Below are 16,502 nucleotides of genomic sequence, written 5' to 3' on the forward strand. Positions count from 1 at the left end.
GGGCGTGGAGGCGGGGTATATCAATCTGACTTCTACATCTTTCCGCACTTGATCATAAACGGATACGGCTCCTGACTGCAAATGGCGTTTTAGTTCTCGTTTCTCTGTCAGCTCTCACCACCATCTTTTTTTCACACTTCATGGTTTTTGCCGCACCGCTGCCTTAGTTTTCTCTTTAAAAAAAGGGGGAGGGTACAAAATTGGTGTATCAAACTATGGATGGGGAGGGGGGGCGGCGAGGGAGGGGAGGGGGAGGGGGGGCTGAGAAGAGAGTTGGGAATGAGGGGTAATAACAGAAAAAGAAATAAGTAAATAGCAAGGAGAACAAAAGGAATCATCACAGCTGAAGCCATGATGGTGACGCTGATTTGGACTCTGATCTGGAAACCGGGTTAAAGATCATTGAAACTAGGATGAGGAAGAAGGAAAGCTGGAGAAGGGGGTGGGATGGGAGAGGGGGGGGGGGGGGGTGCTAGAAAGAAAAAACATTAAGGGGAGAGGGGAACAATGGGAATGCTATTTGCAGACAATCCAATGAAACAATAACATCTCAACAAAGCCATATGACTATTTGAATGCTTTGACTCTAGAAACTCTAGAAATAGGTTAAATATCATTGACACCTGAAATAGGAAGAAGGGGACCGTGGGAGGATGGGAGGGGGGGGAGCAAGAACGACTAGAGGTGGAAAGGGGAAGGGCCACGATGGGGTGGTATTATGAACACAAAACGATGGGGTGGTATTATGAACACAAAACGATGGGGTGGTATTATGAACACAAAACGATGGGGTGGTATTATGAACACAAAACGATGGGGTGGTATTATGAACACACAACGATGGGGTGGTATTATGAACACAAAACGATGGGGTGGTATTATGAACACAAAACGATGGGGTGGTATTATGAACACAAAACGATGGGGTGGTATTATGAACACACAACGACGAACAACAGACAACATCATCGCAGCTGAAGCCATGTTGGTTACGCTGATTTTTAAATCTAGTGACTCCACTGCTCTGGAAACCGGTTGAAGTAGTTTCTGAAACTTGCAGTTCTTACAAGAGCGACGACGACAGACATCACCATCTGCAAGAGTCATCAATGGGGTTTCTCGTGACGTCATGCTATTTTCTTTCCCTTCCACATCACTCATGGTTGTTACGTTACGAAAAGGTTTTGTTGTTTTGACTTTAGGCGCTGGTGGATTTTCGTCGGGCTATACTAGTTTTCTGAGAAAAGATCGCGTCTAAGTATAATAGGGATGGGGGTAGGAGGAGAAGAGTGGTGGGGGTGGGGGTGGGGGGTGGGGGTGAGATCAGGGGTAAGGCTGGGATGGACGGGGTGGGGATTGGGGTGGGGAGTAGGGAAGAAAAAAGATAAGAGCTACGGACGGGGATGCTTTATTGAAAATTGGGTTAATTCTTGAGTCTGGTTTGTATCAGGATTAATCTAAACAACGAAGTGACTGTGGTAAGATGAACAAAGTTAAAAAAACAAAGGATTACTGTACTCACCATTACAAAGACGACACAAGACGATTACGAATTTTCGCTTCTGGAAGCTTCATCAGGAAAAGAACACAAAAGACAACAAGTCGCGTAAGGCGAAATTACTACATTTAGTCAAGCTGTGGAACTCACAGAATGAAACTGAACGTAGTCCGCCGCTAGTGCAAAAGGCAGTGAAAGTGACGAGCCTGTTTGGCGCGGCAGCGGTTGCGCTGTGCTACATAGCACGCTTTACTGTACCTCTCTTCGTTTTAACTTTCTGAGCGTGTTTTTAATCCAAACATATCATATCTATATGTTTTTGGAATCAGGAACCGACAAGGAATAAGATGAAATAGTTTTTAAAACGATTTCGGAAATTTAATTTTGATCATAGTTTTTATATTTTTAATTTTCAGAGCTTGTTTTTAATCCAAATATAACATATGTATATGTTTTTGGAATCCGAAAATGACGAAGAATAAGATGAAATTGTTTTTGGATCGTTTAATAAAAAAATAATTTTAATTACAAGTTTCCGATTTTTAATGACCAAACTCAGTTTTTAAGCCACCAAGCTGAAATGCAATACCAAACCCCGGCCTTCGTCGAAGATTGCTTTGCCAAAATTTCAATCAATTTAATGGAAAAATGAGGGTGTGACAGTGCCGCCTCAACTTTTACAAAAAGCCGGATATGACGTCATCAAAGGTATTTATCGAAAAAATGAAAAAAAACTTCCGGGGATATCATACCCAGAAACTCTCATGTCAAATTTCATAAAGATCGGCCCAGTAGTTTAGTCGCTCTACACACACACACAGACAGACAGACAGACAGACAGACAGACAGACAGACAGACACACACACACACACACACACACACATACACCACGACCCTCGTCTCGATTCCCCCCTCTATGTTAAAACATTTAGTCAAAACTTGACTAAATTTAATAAGAGCTACGGACGGGGATGCTTTATTGAAAATTGGGTTAATTCTTGAGTCTGGTTTGTATCAGGATTAATCATTATGTGTGTGAGCCATGTACTGAAAAAGGCTCAGCAAGCTATTCCTGGAAATACGGTCATTGTTGCCTCCATGTATATATATATATGTGAACAGCTCAGATCATGGGTCACTGAAGTGTTGCACAGACGGTCAAAAATAAAGTGCAAGAGAATGCACTCTAAGTGATATAGTACTGTTGCTTAGAGTCTGTAGGATGCAAAACGGCGAAAAACGCAAAAAGAAACAAGCGTTCCAGACTTTGACAGTCTTTCTGTGTTGGTTACCGCAAATTCTTCTGCTCATACAGGTATAACAAACAAGTTAAGGATATGTCTTCAGTGCTATTGATCAGATGTTTAACAGCCGTGTTTGGGTCACAGACTTATGTGTATTCAAAGATATGCATTTCTTCTTCTCAAAACCGCTGTTCCTGAATTTGAGCAATATTGTACTATGACGTCACAGGTCCTTGACCACGCCTACCCTCAAAATAGCGTTTTTGATGGTAAGACTCACTTTCAACCGTGGAAACGGTGACTTAAACTGAACAAAATTTCATATTTTTTACCCCAGAGAGTTTGTTTGGTATCTGAACTTACAGGGCATACCCATTCCGTGTAAATCCACCGGGCAGTCAGGCTGATTTAGCGTGTAAAAGAGAGTGACCACCATATTGGATCGTGGTTCTGGATGTTTTTGCCGGGTAGCTGCAGTTGATGTGCAATAAATGTAACACCTTAGGTAGCAGGCTCCCCACATTTTACAGAACAATGACAGAAACCCTCATCTGTATTCGTTTCAGTACTAAGAGCAAAACGAAACAGAAACTGTAACGGTTTTCCGTTAATATTTTGTTATATCAAATCTTATCTTATGTACGCGCATAACGTAGACACCAAGACATTCCAATGCATCCACACACATTGAGGCAACACTGTTTCAACATATTTTATGATAATGCATTCAAGTTGGCCGCATATTTTATTGGAATGAACTGACTAGCAGGGGGGAAATTCGGCCTGAATACGGCTGGAAACACAGAATCAGTCTATGTTTCTCGCAATACCTTTACACTCAGTTGACAAAAAAGGAACATAACTAATTCTAACAACCAATACAGCTACGACATTTAACTTTCCAGCAAAATAAGTAACATTACGTAAAAATCGATATTTATTTAATAGGTTAGAAAAATAACGGTTCTAGCGAAGGCACTGAAACTTCTTCGGTGCAGAAAATAACAAAACTCTCCAAACTGAGATAATCGGCAAACGTATTTATCATACACATAAAAAGTAGAACTCGAGACAAACATTCTGATATGCATTACATGGGGAAACATTATACAGTGACTTAGCATGAAACGAAAAACTCTACCAACTGAGCTACCGGGCCCCCATCTGGGAATAGCGCGCGTCCTTTTAAACAATTAACCAATCAGGGTCCAGCATCTAAGACACACTTCCAAGTTTACAATAAACACAGCGATCCTGAAGGCAGAAACAATGGGTCAGGGGGAGATAATTAGATGAGGACTGAAAGAGAAAAACAATTAAATGACCGGACATAACATAACTCTATGAGTGTTGGCAGTTCACCCTGTCACAGTTAGAAAGTATGGGTCGTACAAGACCCACATCTTCTGGACTTTGTAGGGCAAAGCGTGATTCGGTGCAGGTCAATCAAAACAAGAAGGGCAAAGCCCATACGACTCACATGCTTGACCTTGACCTTTACATGACCTTGACCTTCAGGGTCAAGGTCAAATAACTAAACCTAGCAATGACATCATACACTAAGAACTGCTTTACACATTTTTCCTACCAAAATACATGTGACCCAAGGTCAAGGTCATCCAAGGTCATGCAACACAAAGCTGTTAATTCAAGACATAGGAAGTACAATGGTGCTTATTGGCTCTTTCTACCATGCGATATGGTCACTTTTAGTGGTTCACTACCTTATTTTGGTCACATTTCATAAGGGTCAAAGTGACCTTGACCTTGATCATATGTGACCAAATGTGTCTCATGATGAAAGCATAACATGTGCCCCACATAATTTTTAAGTTTGAAACAGTTATCTTCCATAGTTCAGGGTCAAGGTCACTTCAAAATATGTATACAATCCAACTTTGAAGAGCTCCTGTGACCTTGACCTTGAAGCAAGGTAAACCAAACTGGTATCAAAAGATGGGGCTTACTTTGCCCTATATATCATATATAGGTGAGGTATTCAATCTCAAAAACTTCAGAGAAAATGGGAAAAATGGGAAAAATAGCTGTTTTTTAGACAACATTTATGGCCCCTGCAACCTTCACCTTGAAGCAAGGTCAAGATGCTATGTATGTTTTTTGGGGCCTTGTCATCATACACCATCTTGCCAAATTTGGTACTGATAGACTGAATAGTGTCCAAGAAATATCCAACGTTAAAGTTTTCCGGACGGACGGACGGACGGACGTCCGGACGGACGGACGGACGGACGGACGACTCGGGTGAGTACATAGACTCACTTTTGCTTCGCATGTGAGTCAAAAATGTTTGCCCTTTGAATCTATTCTGCTAATACTGTAGACATTTTCTTGACAATTTCCTCATGGAACACGAAGGTTTTGCCATCCAATCCCAAGAAAACGTAGCGGCTCCTCACACGCTTCATCAACCGGACCTGAACACCTTCCTCTTCCAGCTTGTCGATCTGGAACAAATACAATAAGTACCGACTCATACCTAAATCCGTTGCAGAGTATTATATTTATTTACTACCATGGAAGTTGATGTTAACCTGTGATTTGTAAAACTGTAAAAACATTTTACAAATTACGTCGAACCTAAAACCACAAAGTAATACATACCTTTTCATTTTATTAGTATTAATATTTGCTGTCCAGATCCCAGTCAACCAGGCCAAAAATCCACATGAAAATGGAAGTGTTTGAGTAAATCTGCACATGTTATTATTTTCTATAATTCGATTTCGAAGCGTGATAAGCGCAGATTTGTTTGTCTGTCGGTGTGTCCGTCACAAACATGTGCACGGGAGTTCTCAAAAACATTCTCAACATCGTAATTACCGCCCTGGACTTTCGAGATGACAAGAAAATATCGGGCGCATTTACGTCATTTGTAAAAAAAAAATGTTTTACATATCTCGAGGTGTGCCACGTGATTTGTAAAACAGTGGTTACAAATCACGCGGCGCGCCCCGCGATTTCATCATTTGTAAAATGTTTTACATTTCTACAAATCACGGGTCAACAGTTGAGATCAAATACATGACGTAAAAAGCTCTGTCAACGCACAAGTATGATTTGACAAAAATGTCATCTTTGTGTACACACGGTTTAACAACATTATAAGATGTTGGCGTGTGAAAGCAACTTTCTGTGTTTTGAGTTCATAAAATGTTGGGATAAGTATGCCAGGTTGCACAGTTCTGTAGGTTCCTCTCAGTATTCCACCCCCTTGGTTTTCAGTTGTAAATATCTAAGCTTAGTGATTGAATGTGGAAGCTACGTTTGGTCAAAGCTCACATAAGATTTACATCGTGCAAGCAAGGTACGTTGGGTCAAAGGTCACAGAAGATGTGCGTCGTGCAGCGAAGGAAAGAATCGCGATCTTGTTTCCGACTCAGTGCCTCTTTGTTTTTCATTAGACCTGTCATTCTGCTTGCTCGGCTTTGTTAGATGTTTGCATATCTCGTTGCTCTGTTCTTTGCTTTTATTATTATTTCTTATTTGCGCTTCGTTTAGTGATACAGCGTCTTGTGCACGGGTCAAAATGTGTGTGTCAGGGATCAATTGGTTTGACTTGAACTTGACGTTCCTGTTTCTCTGAACGTCTGTGTATCGAAACACGGATACACGCACTCCATGACCTTGTACGAAGACAAAGCGTATCACTAGGTTTCATTTGTTTGTGATGAATTTATGACCTTTCATGAAGTAGTTTTGTTTTTTGTTTACTTGTGCCAGTTTGCCAGTTCGTTTTTTTGGAACTTTGCAAAGTAGTGTCGTCTGTCTAGGTCTGGTGAAACGCCAATGAAAATAGCCGAAGAATCCCCGAGCGTTTCTATTGGGTTTGCTTTTGATTATCCATGTATAGCCCGCTTCCTGCAACTATGGTAACCAGGGATTTATTGCATCGGGAACATGAGACTTATTTCCCAGGTGTTTGTGAATGAAAACTCGTGAAAAAGATGACAGTATCAGTTATTGCGTGCTACACTAAGTAATATGCTATTACAGTACTAGCTATCAATAAATTGAAAAAAGTGATTGCAAAATTATTACACCGTGTAGTGTTGTGCTATGCATTAATGCGCTCAATCAAAACTTACTACTGCAACACAATGCTTTCCCTTGGCTGCAATCCCATTGACAGTCAACAGGTAGGCTCACACGTAGTCCCCAATCTTGAGTTCCCTGTTAAAAAGAAAATCTGTGTCAGAGTGTGTGAACTGGCTTTAGTATTTTATTCAAATTTTGAATTCCTCATTCTTTTGTTGAAAAAAGTATTCTTGGTGCATGTGAATGAGAGTGATCAATATAGATTCTGTACATACGATTTTAAAATAATTATAGTGAAACCAGTGTGTGCAATTGCAACCAGTTTTAGTCTTATGAAATATTTACATTATTACAATTCATGTTAAAGTCTTTAGGTCTACCTCTTTGCTGGATGGTCTGGCAGCTGTTGAGGCGTCGATGGCTGATCTGGCAGGTGAACGCGCGTAGATGGCTTATCTGGCAGGTGTGCGGGCGTAGCTGGCTGATGTGGCAGGTGTACGGGCGTAGCTGGCTGATCTGGCTGGTGTCTGGGCGTTGTTGGCTGATCTGGCAGGTGTACGGGCGTCGCTGGTTGATCTGGCAGGTGTCCGGGCGTAGCTGGCTGATGTGGCAGGTGTCCGGGCTGATGTGGCAGGTGTACGGGCGTCGCTGGTTGATCTGGCAGGTGTCCGGGCGTAGCTGGCTGATTTGGCAGGTGTCCGGGCGTAGCTGGCTGATCTGGCAGGTGTACGGGCGCAGCTGGCTGCTGTGGTAGCTGCACAGGCGAAGCGTGTCCGGGGGCCGTTGGCTGGTCTGCCCGTGCTTGTCTCCGTCTTGGAGGTGCAAGTCGCGACACGTTCCAGTCTCCAGCAATTTCAGCATTTTCACAGTCAGCATCTTCTTGGCAGCCCTGACAAAAACAAGAGCGCTCTCGTGTTGCAACCACGAAAGGTTGGATTCTCTTCACGCAGTGAAGTCTCTGGGTGTTCTTCAGTGGCTTTGTCCCTGTCCGCTCTGGCCTGTGCCTGTTCACATCTTCTGCAGGCACATACACAAACCGACGTTTGATGTGGCTGTGCTCATCCGTTCCTGCACGCGGAAGACAATTCATGTGTTGACATCATGACAAATAAACGCAACAGCTTTTAAGCTTAAGAAAAACACCAAAAAGTTAACTATCAGACCCCATTACTTTGACGGCCACGAATTCGGGAATCACAGAACATTACAAATCACGTATTTCCAAGTGCTGAAACGTATTTAATAGAATTCAGTTCCAACCAATGACTTTGGATACAATAGAAGAAACATTTCTTACCTTTGGATTTGTTCCAGCTTCATTAGGACAGCGAAAAAGTCCAAAACAAGAACATCACTGACGAAATCTCACGCCCATAACAGGTTTGATAAGTTTGACGGAACGAACTATGAGGTCACGCTCTCAATTACGTCATATTTTCACACAATATTTGGTGCATCAAAAGTCTATGGGCGCTAATTATGATACAGACAGCAATTTTTCAATACAATTTTCGTCTACTACAGCGTTTGAACACAATCTTCCGCCCATAACGATGTGACACGAAACTCATTTGACTTAACGAGAGTCGTGTTCTGCCGACACTATAATGTTTTTCTTTTTCAAAACACATTATTATGGTAAAGCTTTTCTATTTCTATGCTAAAAATGACTTTTCTTTGTTGTTAATGATATTTTGCAAGAATGCGACCTGCCTCAAGTTTGCCCATAACGTGTGACACCAAAGTTATTAGCGGAAGACAAATCTTCCGAGTGCAATGACATCTTAAAAGTCAGTTTACTGCAGCATTTTATCCCTCAGGCACATAAAAGAACAATAAGACTGTAGTATGCAGGCCTCCATTGCTTTCTTCTGTCATTGATGAAAGTACTGGCCTGGGTTTAAAAAGTGTACTGTCGCTGTGCAACAAATCAGTCGCCATTTTCTGCCGTGTTTTGTGAATAAAATGTGTTTAAAATCCACACACACAAAACAATGTTGTTGGTTCCTTTCATTTCGTTTTTGTTCATTTCAAACTAAGCAGTGTGGTATGCTTTGTTTCCTTTTAATTCAAACGGATGGCTTTAAAATGAGCATTTTAATCTGGTGGTGTCAATTTCACCCATGATCTGAGCCGTTCACATATATACGACTTGTGTGTGTCTGTGTGTGTGTCTGTGTATCTGTGTATTTGTGTATTCGCCATGCACGGCCAAAGTTCTCGATGGATCTGCTTCAAATCTGGTGGGCATATTCAGGTACACCCGGTACAGGACACAACCTGGTCGATATTTCAACACGTGCTCTCAGCGCGCAGCGCTGAACCGATTTTGGTTCCACCTCAGCTATTTTGGCTCCACCTCAGCTACCCGGGCCCCCATACCGACACACCAAAGCCAAAGTTCTCGGTGGATCTTTTTCAAATTTGGACACCGTATTCAGCTACACCCCGGACACAATATCATCGATGAGATATTTCAACACGTGCTCTCAGCGCGCAGCGCTAAACCGAATTTGGTTTTTGTGTTCATTTCACCATTATAAGTAACTCTTCCTTATCTTCTCATCTTCTCCATGTTTTCAGCGTTTACCTCCCTTCCTTCGTATGGTGCACTTTTGTATGAAGGGGGCATCTTCGGATATTCCCCGTTCTGTTACTATTTTTAGAAGGTCACCGCAGTGTCCAGAACGTAAATTGGACCCGTAAATTATCCTCACTGTAAAAGTGCAAAGGTCGAATCAATTTATAGCCACGCGAAAAATACACTGTCATCTATCTCTCTATAGATACGGCTTCTCTGTGTTTGTGTGTGTGTGTGTGAGTGTGTGTGTCTCTCTATGTGAGGAACACCTGTGCATTGTTCAGTTCTGTTTGTGATGTGGTCTGGCGGCTTTTGTGTAATTTTATGTACTGGCCTTCTTTGAGAAGCCATAACAGTTCAAAAGGGCTTAGAGATAAGCTCTAACTTGCTCAGTCCTGTTTGAGTGGAGTTCGCCTCCAAAGGTGTTTAACACAGTTACATTCGTCAACAAGGATGGGACTCGATATGGTCAGGAATGGCATTATGGCCACTGAATCATTTTCGTGCTGTTCCCATTCCACGAATCTGGGAGGGACCTAAGCTTGGCGGGTCCATTGTTCGGACCCGGCGAAGCCGGCGTACGGCTCTAAGTACGTCTTCCCGGCGAAGCCGGCTACCCGGCGAAGCGGGTATTCATTCTAGTATATATATATACACCGAATGGATCTAACATAATGTATTTACAACGAAGTGTGACTATAATATGCTGGAAAAAGTGTTTCGTGTGTTGTAAGACAAAAGTGTGTGTGTCACAAACACAGACAGACAGACAGGCAGACAGACAAACAGACAGACGGACAGACAGGAAACAATACAAACAGACACGCAGACAGAAACACACGCAGCCGGACACACAGACACACAAGCGCGTGGCTCGCACAAACATGTGCAGAAAACCAAGTAGACAGAATCGAAGGTAGTAAAGATTCTCGCCTTATGTCCCCTACCTCAATCTCAGTTTGTCTGTCTGTCTCTCTTTAACTCCCCCTCTTCCTGTCTATCGTTATCTCTTCCCCCCCCCCCCCCCCCGCCTCGTTTCTCTCTTCCTTATTTCCCTCTCTCTCCGTCCCTTTTGCTTTCTGTCTCAATTTCTCTCCCACCTCTCTCTCTCTATAGCTCTCTCTCTAACACTCTCTCCCTCTCGCCCTTACTATCTCTCTCTTTCTCTCTTTCTAACTTTCTACCCGTATCTCTCCCCCCCCCCTCCCCTTCTACCTTTTCACTCTCTCTCTCTCTCCCTCCCTCTAGCTTTCTGCCTGCAGGTTTCTCCCACTTCCACTCTCTAAGTCTCTCACTCGATCCTCCTTTCTCTCCCTTCCTCTCACGCGCTCTCTCACTCCCCACTCTCTTTCTTTCTTTATTTGGTGTTTAACGTCGTTTTCAACCACGAAGGTTATATCGCGACGGGGAAAGGGGGGGAGATGGGATAGAGCCACTTGTTAATTGTTTCTTGTTCACAAAAGCACTAATCAAAAAATTGCTCCAGGGGCTTGCAACGTAGTACAATATCATTACCTTGCTGGGAGAATGCAAGTTTCCAGTACAAAGGACTTAACATTTCTTACATACTGCTTGACTAAAATCTTTACAAACATTGACTACATTCTATACAAGAAACACTTAACATTAACAAGGGTAAAAGAATCCGTTAGTCGCCTCTTACGACATGCTGGGGAGCATCGGGTAAATTCTTCCCCCTAACCCGCGGGGGGTTCCCCACTCTCTCTCTTTCTCTCTCCCTCCTCTTTACACCCCCTCTCGTTATTCGTACCTATCAGACGTCAATGCATTGTTCAGAAATTATCCATTCGCGTCCATCAAAATCAGCGCCTGACATTTTCCAGCTTCCTCCTCCATTACCTTGTTCAACTTTCAGCATCGATCCAACTCTTCTCTCTTTTTGTTTTATTCTATTTTCTATCTATTTTGTGCTTGTTTCTTTGGCTTTGTTTCACGCAGGTAACTTTTCATTGTTGTTCAAATGAAAACCGTAAGAGAACAATGTCCGCCCTAGCGGGTTCGTTGTCTCAGACAGACAGGAGCGGTTGCTGTTTATTTCCGATCAGGAGGTTGAATATTGCATGAAAATCAGACGTCATCAGTGACGCGTGTCGCGAAAAATGCGCAGAGAGCTGCAGTCATGCATGCATCACTGGGCTTTACAAAGCGGTAGAGCTCAGGGGCATGCACTGATGGACACACACTTGTGTGAAAACGCTGCAGAAAGCAGAGTTGCACAGAGTTGCTGACACTTGAATTTAAAGACAGCTATGCTTCACACGTTTACGATCACGTTAACCACCACATATCTACCCAGGCTGTCAGGTGGAATAGGAACACCCTTTCACCTAGACCAATAAGATAAAAACAAAAAATAATCATAATAAAGTGGTTGAATTTAAAGACACTGACCTTCACGTGAACACGATCACGTTTACCGCCACAGATCTACCGTGGCTTTCATGTGGAATAAAAGCACCCTTTCACATGGACCAATAACAAAAAAACAAAAATAATACTAAATAATAACTACGTGGTTGAATTTAAAGACACTGACCTTCACACGTATACGATCACGTCCACGACCACAGATCTACCCAGGCTGACACGTGGACTAAGAGCACCCTTTCATCTGGACCGATACTAAATGTCAAAAGTCAAAAGCTCTGCATTCTGTATAGAGTGACACGTTTTGGCTGAATTAATTTAGCAGATTGACATTACGACATTGACATTAATGACACTTACATTAATGCCATCGACATTGATGACACTTACGACATTTATTAAAAAAAACATAATCAGGCTCCCATGTGGAATAAGAGCACCCTTTTACCTAGACCAATACCACACAAAAATCGATAACGTGGTTGAATTTAAAGGCATTCTGCATTCACACGAACACGATCACGTTCACCATCACAGATTTACCCAGACTGTCACGTGGAGTAAGAGCATCTGTTAACCCGTGATTTGTAAAAATCTAAAAACATTTTACAAATTACGTCGAACCTAAAACCGCGATTTGTATAATGTTAAAAAAAAATCGCATTCCACAAAAGTAATACATGGCTTTTATTATTATTAATATTTTTTGTTTAGAGCCCAGTCAACCACCAAGGAATCCAAGGCCATAAATTCATATGAAAATGAAAGTGTGTGAGTAAATCTGCACATGTTATTTTTTTATATTTCGATTTCGAAGCATGATAAGCGCTGCTTTGTCTGTTTGTCGGTGTGTCCGTCACAAACATGTGCACGCGATTTCTCAAAAGGTCGTAATTACCGCCAAGCTAATGGATCCCTGGACTTTCGAGATGACAAGAAAATATCGGGCGCATTTACGTGATTTGTAAAACATTTTACAAATCGCAGGGCGCGCCCCGTGATTTGTAATTTTTTTTTAAACATTTTTACAAATCACGGGGTTACAACATTCTTTCACCTGGGTCAATACCAACAAATCGATAGCGTAGCGGAATTCTGTACAAAAGTAAAATGTTTCGGTTGAATTAGTTCAGCTGATTGACATGGTCTGAAAACTTAGTGCCAATGCGCGCAGCGAGCTTCTTGAAGTAGACTTCGCGAAGTCGACTGCGCCCAATTAATGACAGGCTTTGCAGAATTAATTCTAACAAGTCTCAGAGAGAGACAGAGAGAGAAACAGAGAAAGACAGAGACATACAGAAAGAGATAGACAGAGAGAACAAGACAGACAGGGAGAGAAACCCACACCAAACAAACAAACAAACCAACAAACAAACAACAAACAAACAAACAAACAAACAAACAAATAAACAAACAAACCGCCCACATATGAATAAACAATTCCGCCTCATATTATGTTGGTTGCATGATACCATAAAACCAGCAAATGAAGCCATTGAATCGTTTTCTGACTACTACATCATTTCTACAGGAAGAAGCGCGCATAAAATAATATCGTTCAAGGCTTCGCTTTGTCCTTGTCCTAGCTGCGATCAAAAGACAACGGTTTCCTGTTTGGCAAAAAATGAAGGGAGAACGACACGAAACGGATCACAGTGACTGAATCGGGATTCTGGCTTTGCATGATTATGCCACCGAACAGGATGTGCTTTATGTAAAAACCCAGATATATATACTTGAATGAAAGTACCTGTAACGTACGTGAGAACCTTCCAGTCAAAGTAGAAAAGGGCACATCTTGCTGCTCACAGCTCTGTTGACTTGGTCCAAGCCAATAAAGGACACACAAAATGTAAGGATAAACAAAAGGACTCACAGTAAAGGACACCTCTCAATAAAGGACACATCCCACTAAAGCAAACTCCCACAAAAGGACACCGCTCAATAAAGGACACCGCGCATAAAAGGGCACCCCAATAAAGGACACCTCTCAATCAAGGACACCGCATTCAAAAGGATAATCTCAATAAAGGACTCCTCTCAAAAAAGGGTACTCTTAACAACGGACACCTCTCAATAAAGGACACATCTAAATAAAGGAAACATGCAATAAATTGTACTCCCAGTAAAGGACTTCACGCAAAAAAGGACACCTCACAATTAAGGACACGTTTTAATAAAGGATACATACAAGACAGGACAATCCCATGCCCAGTAAATGACACCTCAACAAAGGACACCTCGCAATAAAGAACACCTCACAATAAAAAAACACATCTTGTTTTCTTTAGCTCTGGTTGACTTGCACAAAGCCTTACCTGCCATAACCGGACATCTGCAATGTAATGACTGGTGTACCTTCGTCAAAAGTGATCTGTGAAAGCATTTAACCTAATACAAGAGACATCCAGTTTACCAGGACGTACGAGTCCTATTTTATATCAATGGAAATGCGACATCGGCGTTTCGCGAGACATATAAAATACAAACGCCCACAAATATGCATATAAAGATTAAACTCATATAGGAGCATTCAAATTAACGAGGACGTGTGAGTCCTAATTTTATCAATGGAAAAAAAGGTTGAATGACAAATACGGCTTCGGCGACTCACAATGCAAGTGAAGAATAAGTTGAAACACCCACGAATATACTTCTGATAATTAAAATCACACATGAGTCTTCAAATTCACGTGCGAGTCCAACACAAGAAGATTAAGAAAGTGGACATGCTTGTTGGCCCTTTTTATGACGCATTAAAAGTATGACATCGCCACCCACCACGCAGCATACACCATCAACGACAGAGTCAACCATGACAACCAGGTGGTCTTCCTGACTGACGCTCTGTCAGTACTACAAGCAATGACCAGTAGCAAACTGCCTCAGCTGGAACACGCTCTACACAACATCAAGAGCCTGAGGACAGTACTGCAATGGATCCCCTACCACTGTGGTGTACAAGGAAACGAAGAGGCGGACAGGATGGCAAAGCTGGATGCAGAAGATGAGCAAGAGAACAACCCTGTGAGCCTGACAGAGATGAAGACCATCATTAAGTCTCTGCACAGGACGCCCCAGCCACAGGACAGCTACCACCTGCTATCCAGACCACAGCAGGTGGTCATCTTCCGCCTGAGAACGGGACACAATAGACTTAACCAGCATCTCCACGGGAAGCTGCATGTTGTGCCCTCCCCCATGTGTTCTTGTGGAGAAGCAGAGCAGGACACGGCCCACATCCTACGAGACTGCAGGAACCACCAGGTGCTGAGAGAGGAAATCTGGCCATTGCCGGAGTCCCTGCACAACAAGCTGTACGGGCCAGTGGCTGCGCTGCAGAGGACCACTAATTATATCTCTAGATCTGGACTTCAAGTGTGATCGGCGATCGAAAAGAAGAAGAAGAAGCCACCCACCACGCGCAGGAGGCACATGGATGTTGACACCCGCAGCCTCACACAGAAACAAAATCACGAAAACGTGCGAATCCTACTTATGTCCATGCAATAAAAGGTCACATGAAAAGTACGACATCAGCAATTAACCAACAACGATTACAAGACAAATATTCTCGTACATTTTAACATCACGAATGTCGAAATAATCATTAACCTGATGCAAGAACATTCAAATCAGCCATGAAAACGTGCGAGTCCTGTTTACAAGTCAATAGGACAAAATATAGAATACAAAGTTTGACATCGGCGAGTCACAAAGCACAGAATATAAAAATAAAAAACACAATCAGGATCCCACAAGAAAATTGAAATTTACGAAGACGTGCAGGTCCTACTTCTGTCGATGGAAATAAAGGGTCGCATGAAAAATATGACATCCGCGACTCATAATGTAAAAGACACATTAATCCGACCACCACGAAGGTTTTTTAAATTAAAAAAATGTGCATCTCAATTTTTATTATTATGTTCTGGTTTTTGTTGTGTCCAAGATCACTGGAGTTAATACGCATACACACTGGGAGGCCTATTTATTTGAAAATCGAGTAAATAACGTTGTCAGACGTTTCCCCTCTTCCTCGAGTCATGCTGTGGGTCTAATTGTAATATTGGGAGGGAGTTTTTTTTCCATTTGGTCAAATGAGAGAGAAGAAAAAGAAAGAAACAAGTCGCGTAAGGCGAAAATACAACATTCAGTCTAGCTGTCGAACTGACAGAATGAAACTGAACGCAATGCAATTTTTCAGCAAGACCGTATACTCGTAGCATCGTCAGTCCACCGCTCATGGCAAAGGCAGTGAAATTGACAAGAAGAGCGGGGTAGTAGTTGCGCTGCGAAGGATAGCACGCTTTTCTGTACCTCTCTTCGTTTTACCTTTCTGAGCGTGTTTTTAATCCAAACATATCATATCTATATGTTTTTGGAATCAGGAACAGACAATGAATAAGATAGAAGTGTTTTTAAATTGATTTCGAAAATTTAATTTTGATCATAATTTTTATATTTTTAATTTTCAGAGCTTGTTTTTAATCCAAATATAACATATTTATATGTTTTTGGAATCAGAAAATGATGAATAATAAGATGAACGTAAATTTGGATCGTTTTATAAAACAATTATTTTTTTTACAATTTTCAGATTATTAATGACCAAAGTCATTAATTAATGTTTAAGCCTCCATGCCGAAATGCAATACCGAAGTCCGGCCTTTGTCGAAGATTGCTTGGCCAAAATTTCAATCAAGTTGATTGAAAAATGAGGGTGTGACAGTG

At 42.0% G+C, this 16,502-nt stretch overlaps 1 protein-coding gene across 1 annotated transcript; it reads right to left on the bottom strand.

The window, feature by feature from the left end:
• Positions 1-3,474: 3,474 nt before the first annotated feature.
• LOC138956229 (keratin-associated protein 4-5-like) lies at positions 3,475-8,857 on the bottom strand. Its single transcript, XM_070327640.1, has 3 exons — positions 7,180-8,857; positions 6,850-6,934; positions 3,475-5,208 (listed from the first exon to the last, which is right to left on the bottom strand). The coding sequence occupies exons 1-2, from the start codon at positions 7,673-7,675 to the stop codon at positions 6,894-6,896; spliced, it is 537 nt and encodes a 178-aa protein (XP_070183741.1). The 5' UTR covers positions 7,676-8,857; the 3' UTR covers positions 3,475-5,208; positions 6,850-6,893.
• Positions 8,858-16,502: the final 7,645 nt, after the last annotated feature.

The sequence above is a fragment of the Littorina saxatilis genome, unplaced genomic scaffold (genome assembly GCF_037325665.1).
Source record: "Littorina saxatilis isolate snail1 unplaced genomic scaffold, US_GU_Lsax_2.0 scaffold_589, whole genome shotgun sequence".
Taxonomy (NCBI): domain Eukaryota; kingdom Metazoa; phylum Mollusca; class Gastropoda; order Littorinimorpha; family Littorinidae; genus Littorina; species Littorina saxatilis.

What these genes read in the sequence shown, in the direction of transcription:
- LOC138956229 (XM_070327640.1), bottom strand. Translation starts at nt 7,675, where the DNA reads ATGCTGACTGTGAAAATGCTGAAATTGCTGGAGACTGGAACGTGTCGC. An exon ending in CCAGACCATCCAGCAAAGAG is followed by an intron (nt 6,935 to 7,179) that starts GTAGACCTAAAG and finishes TCTTTTTAACAG; the next exon opens with GGAACTCAAGATTGGGGACT.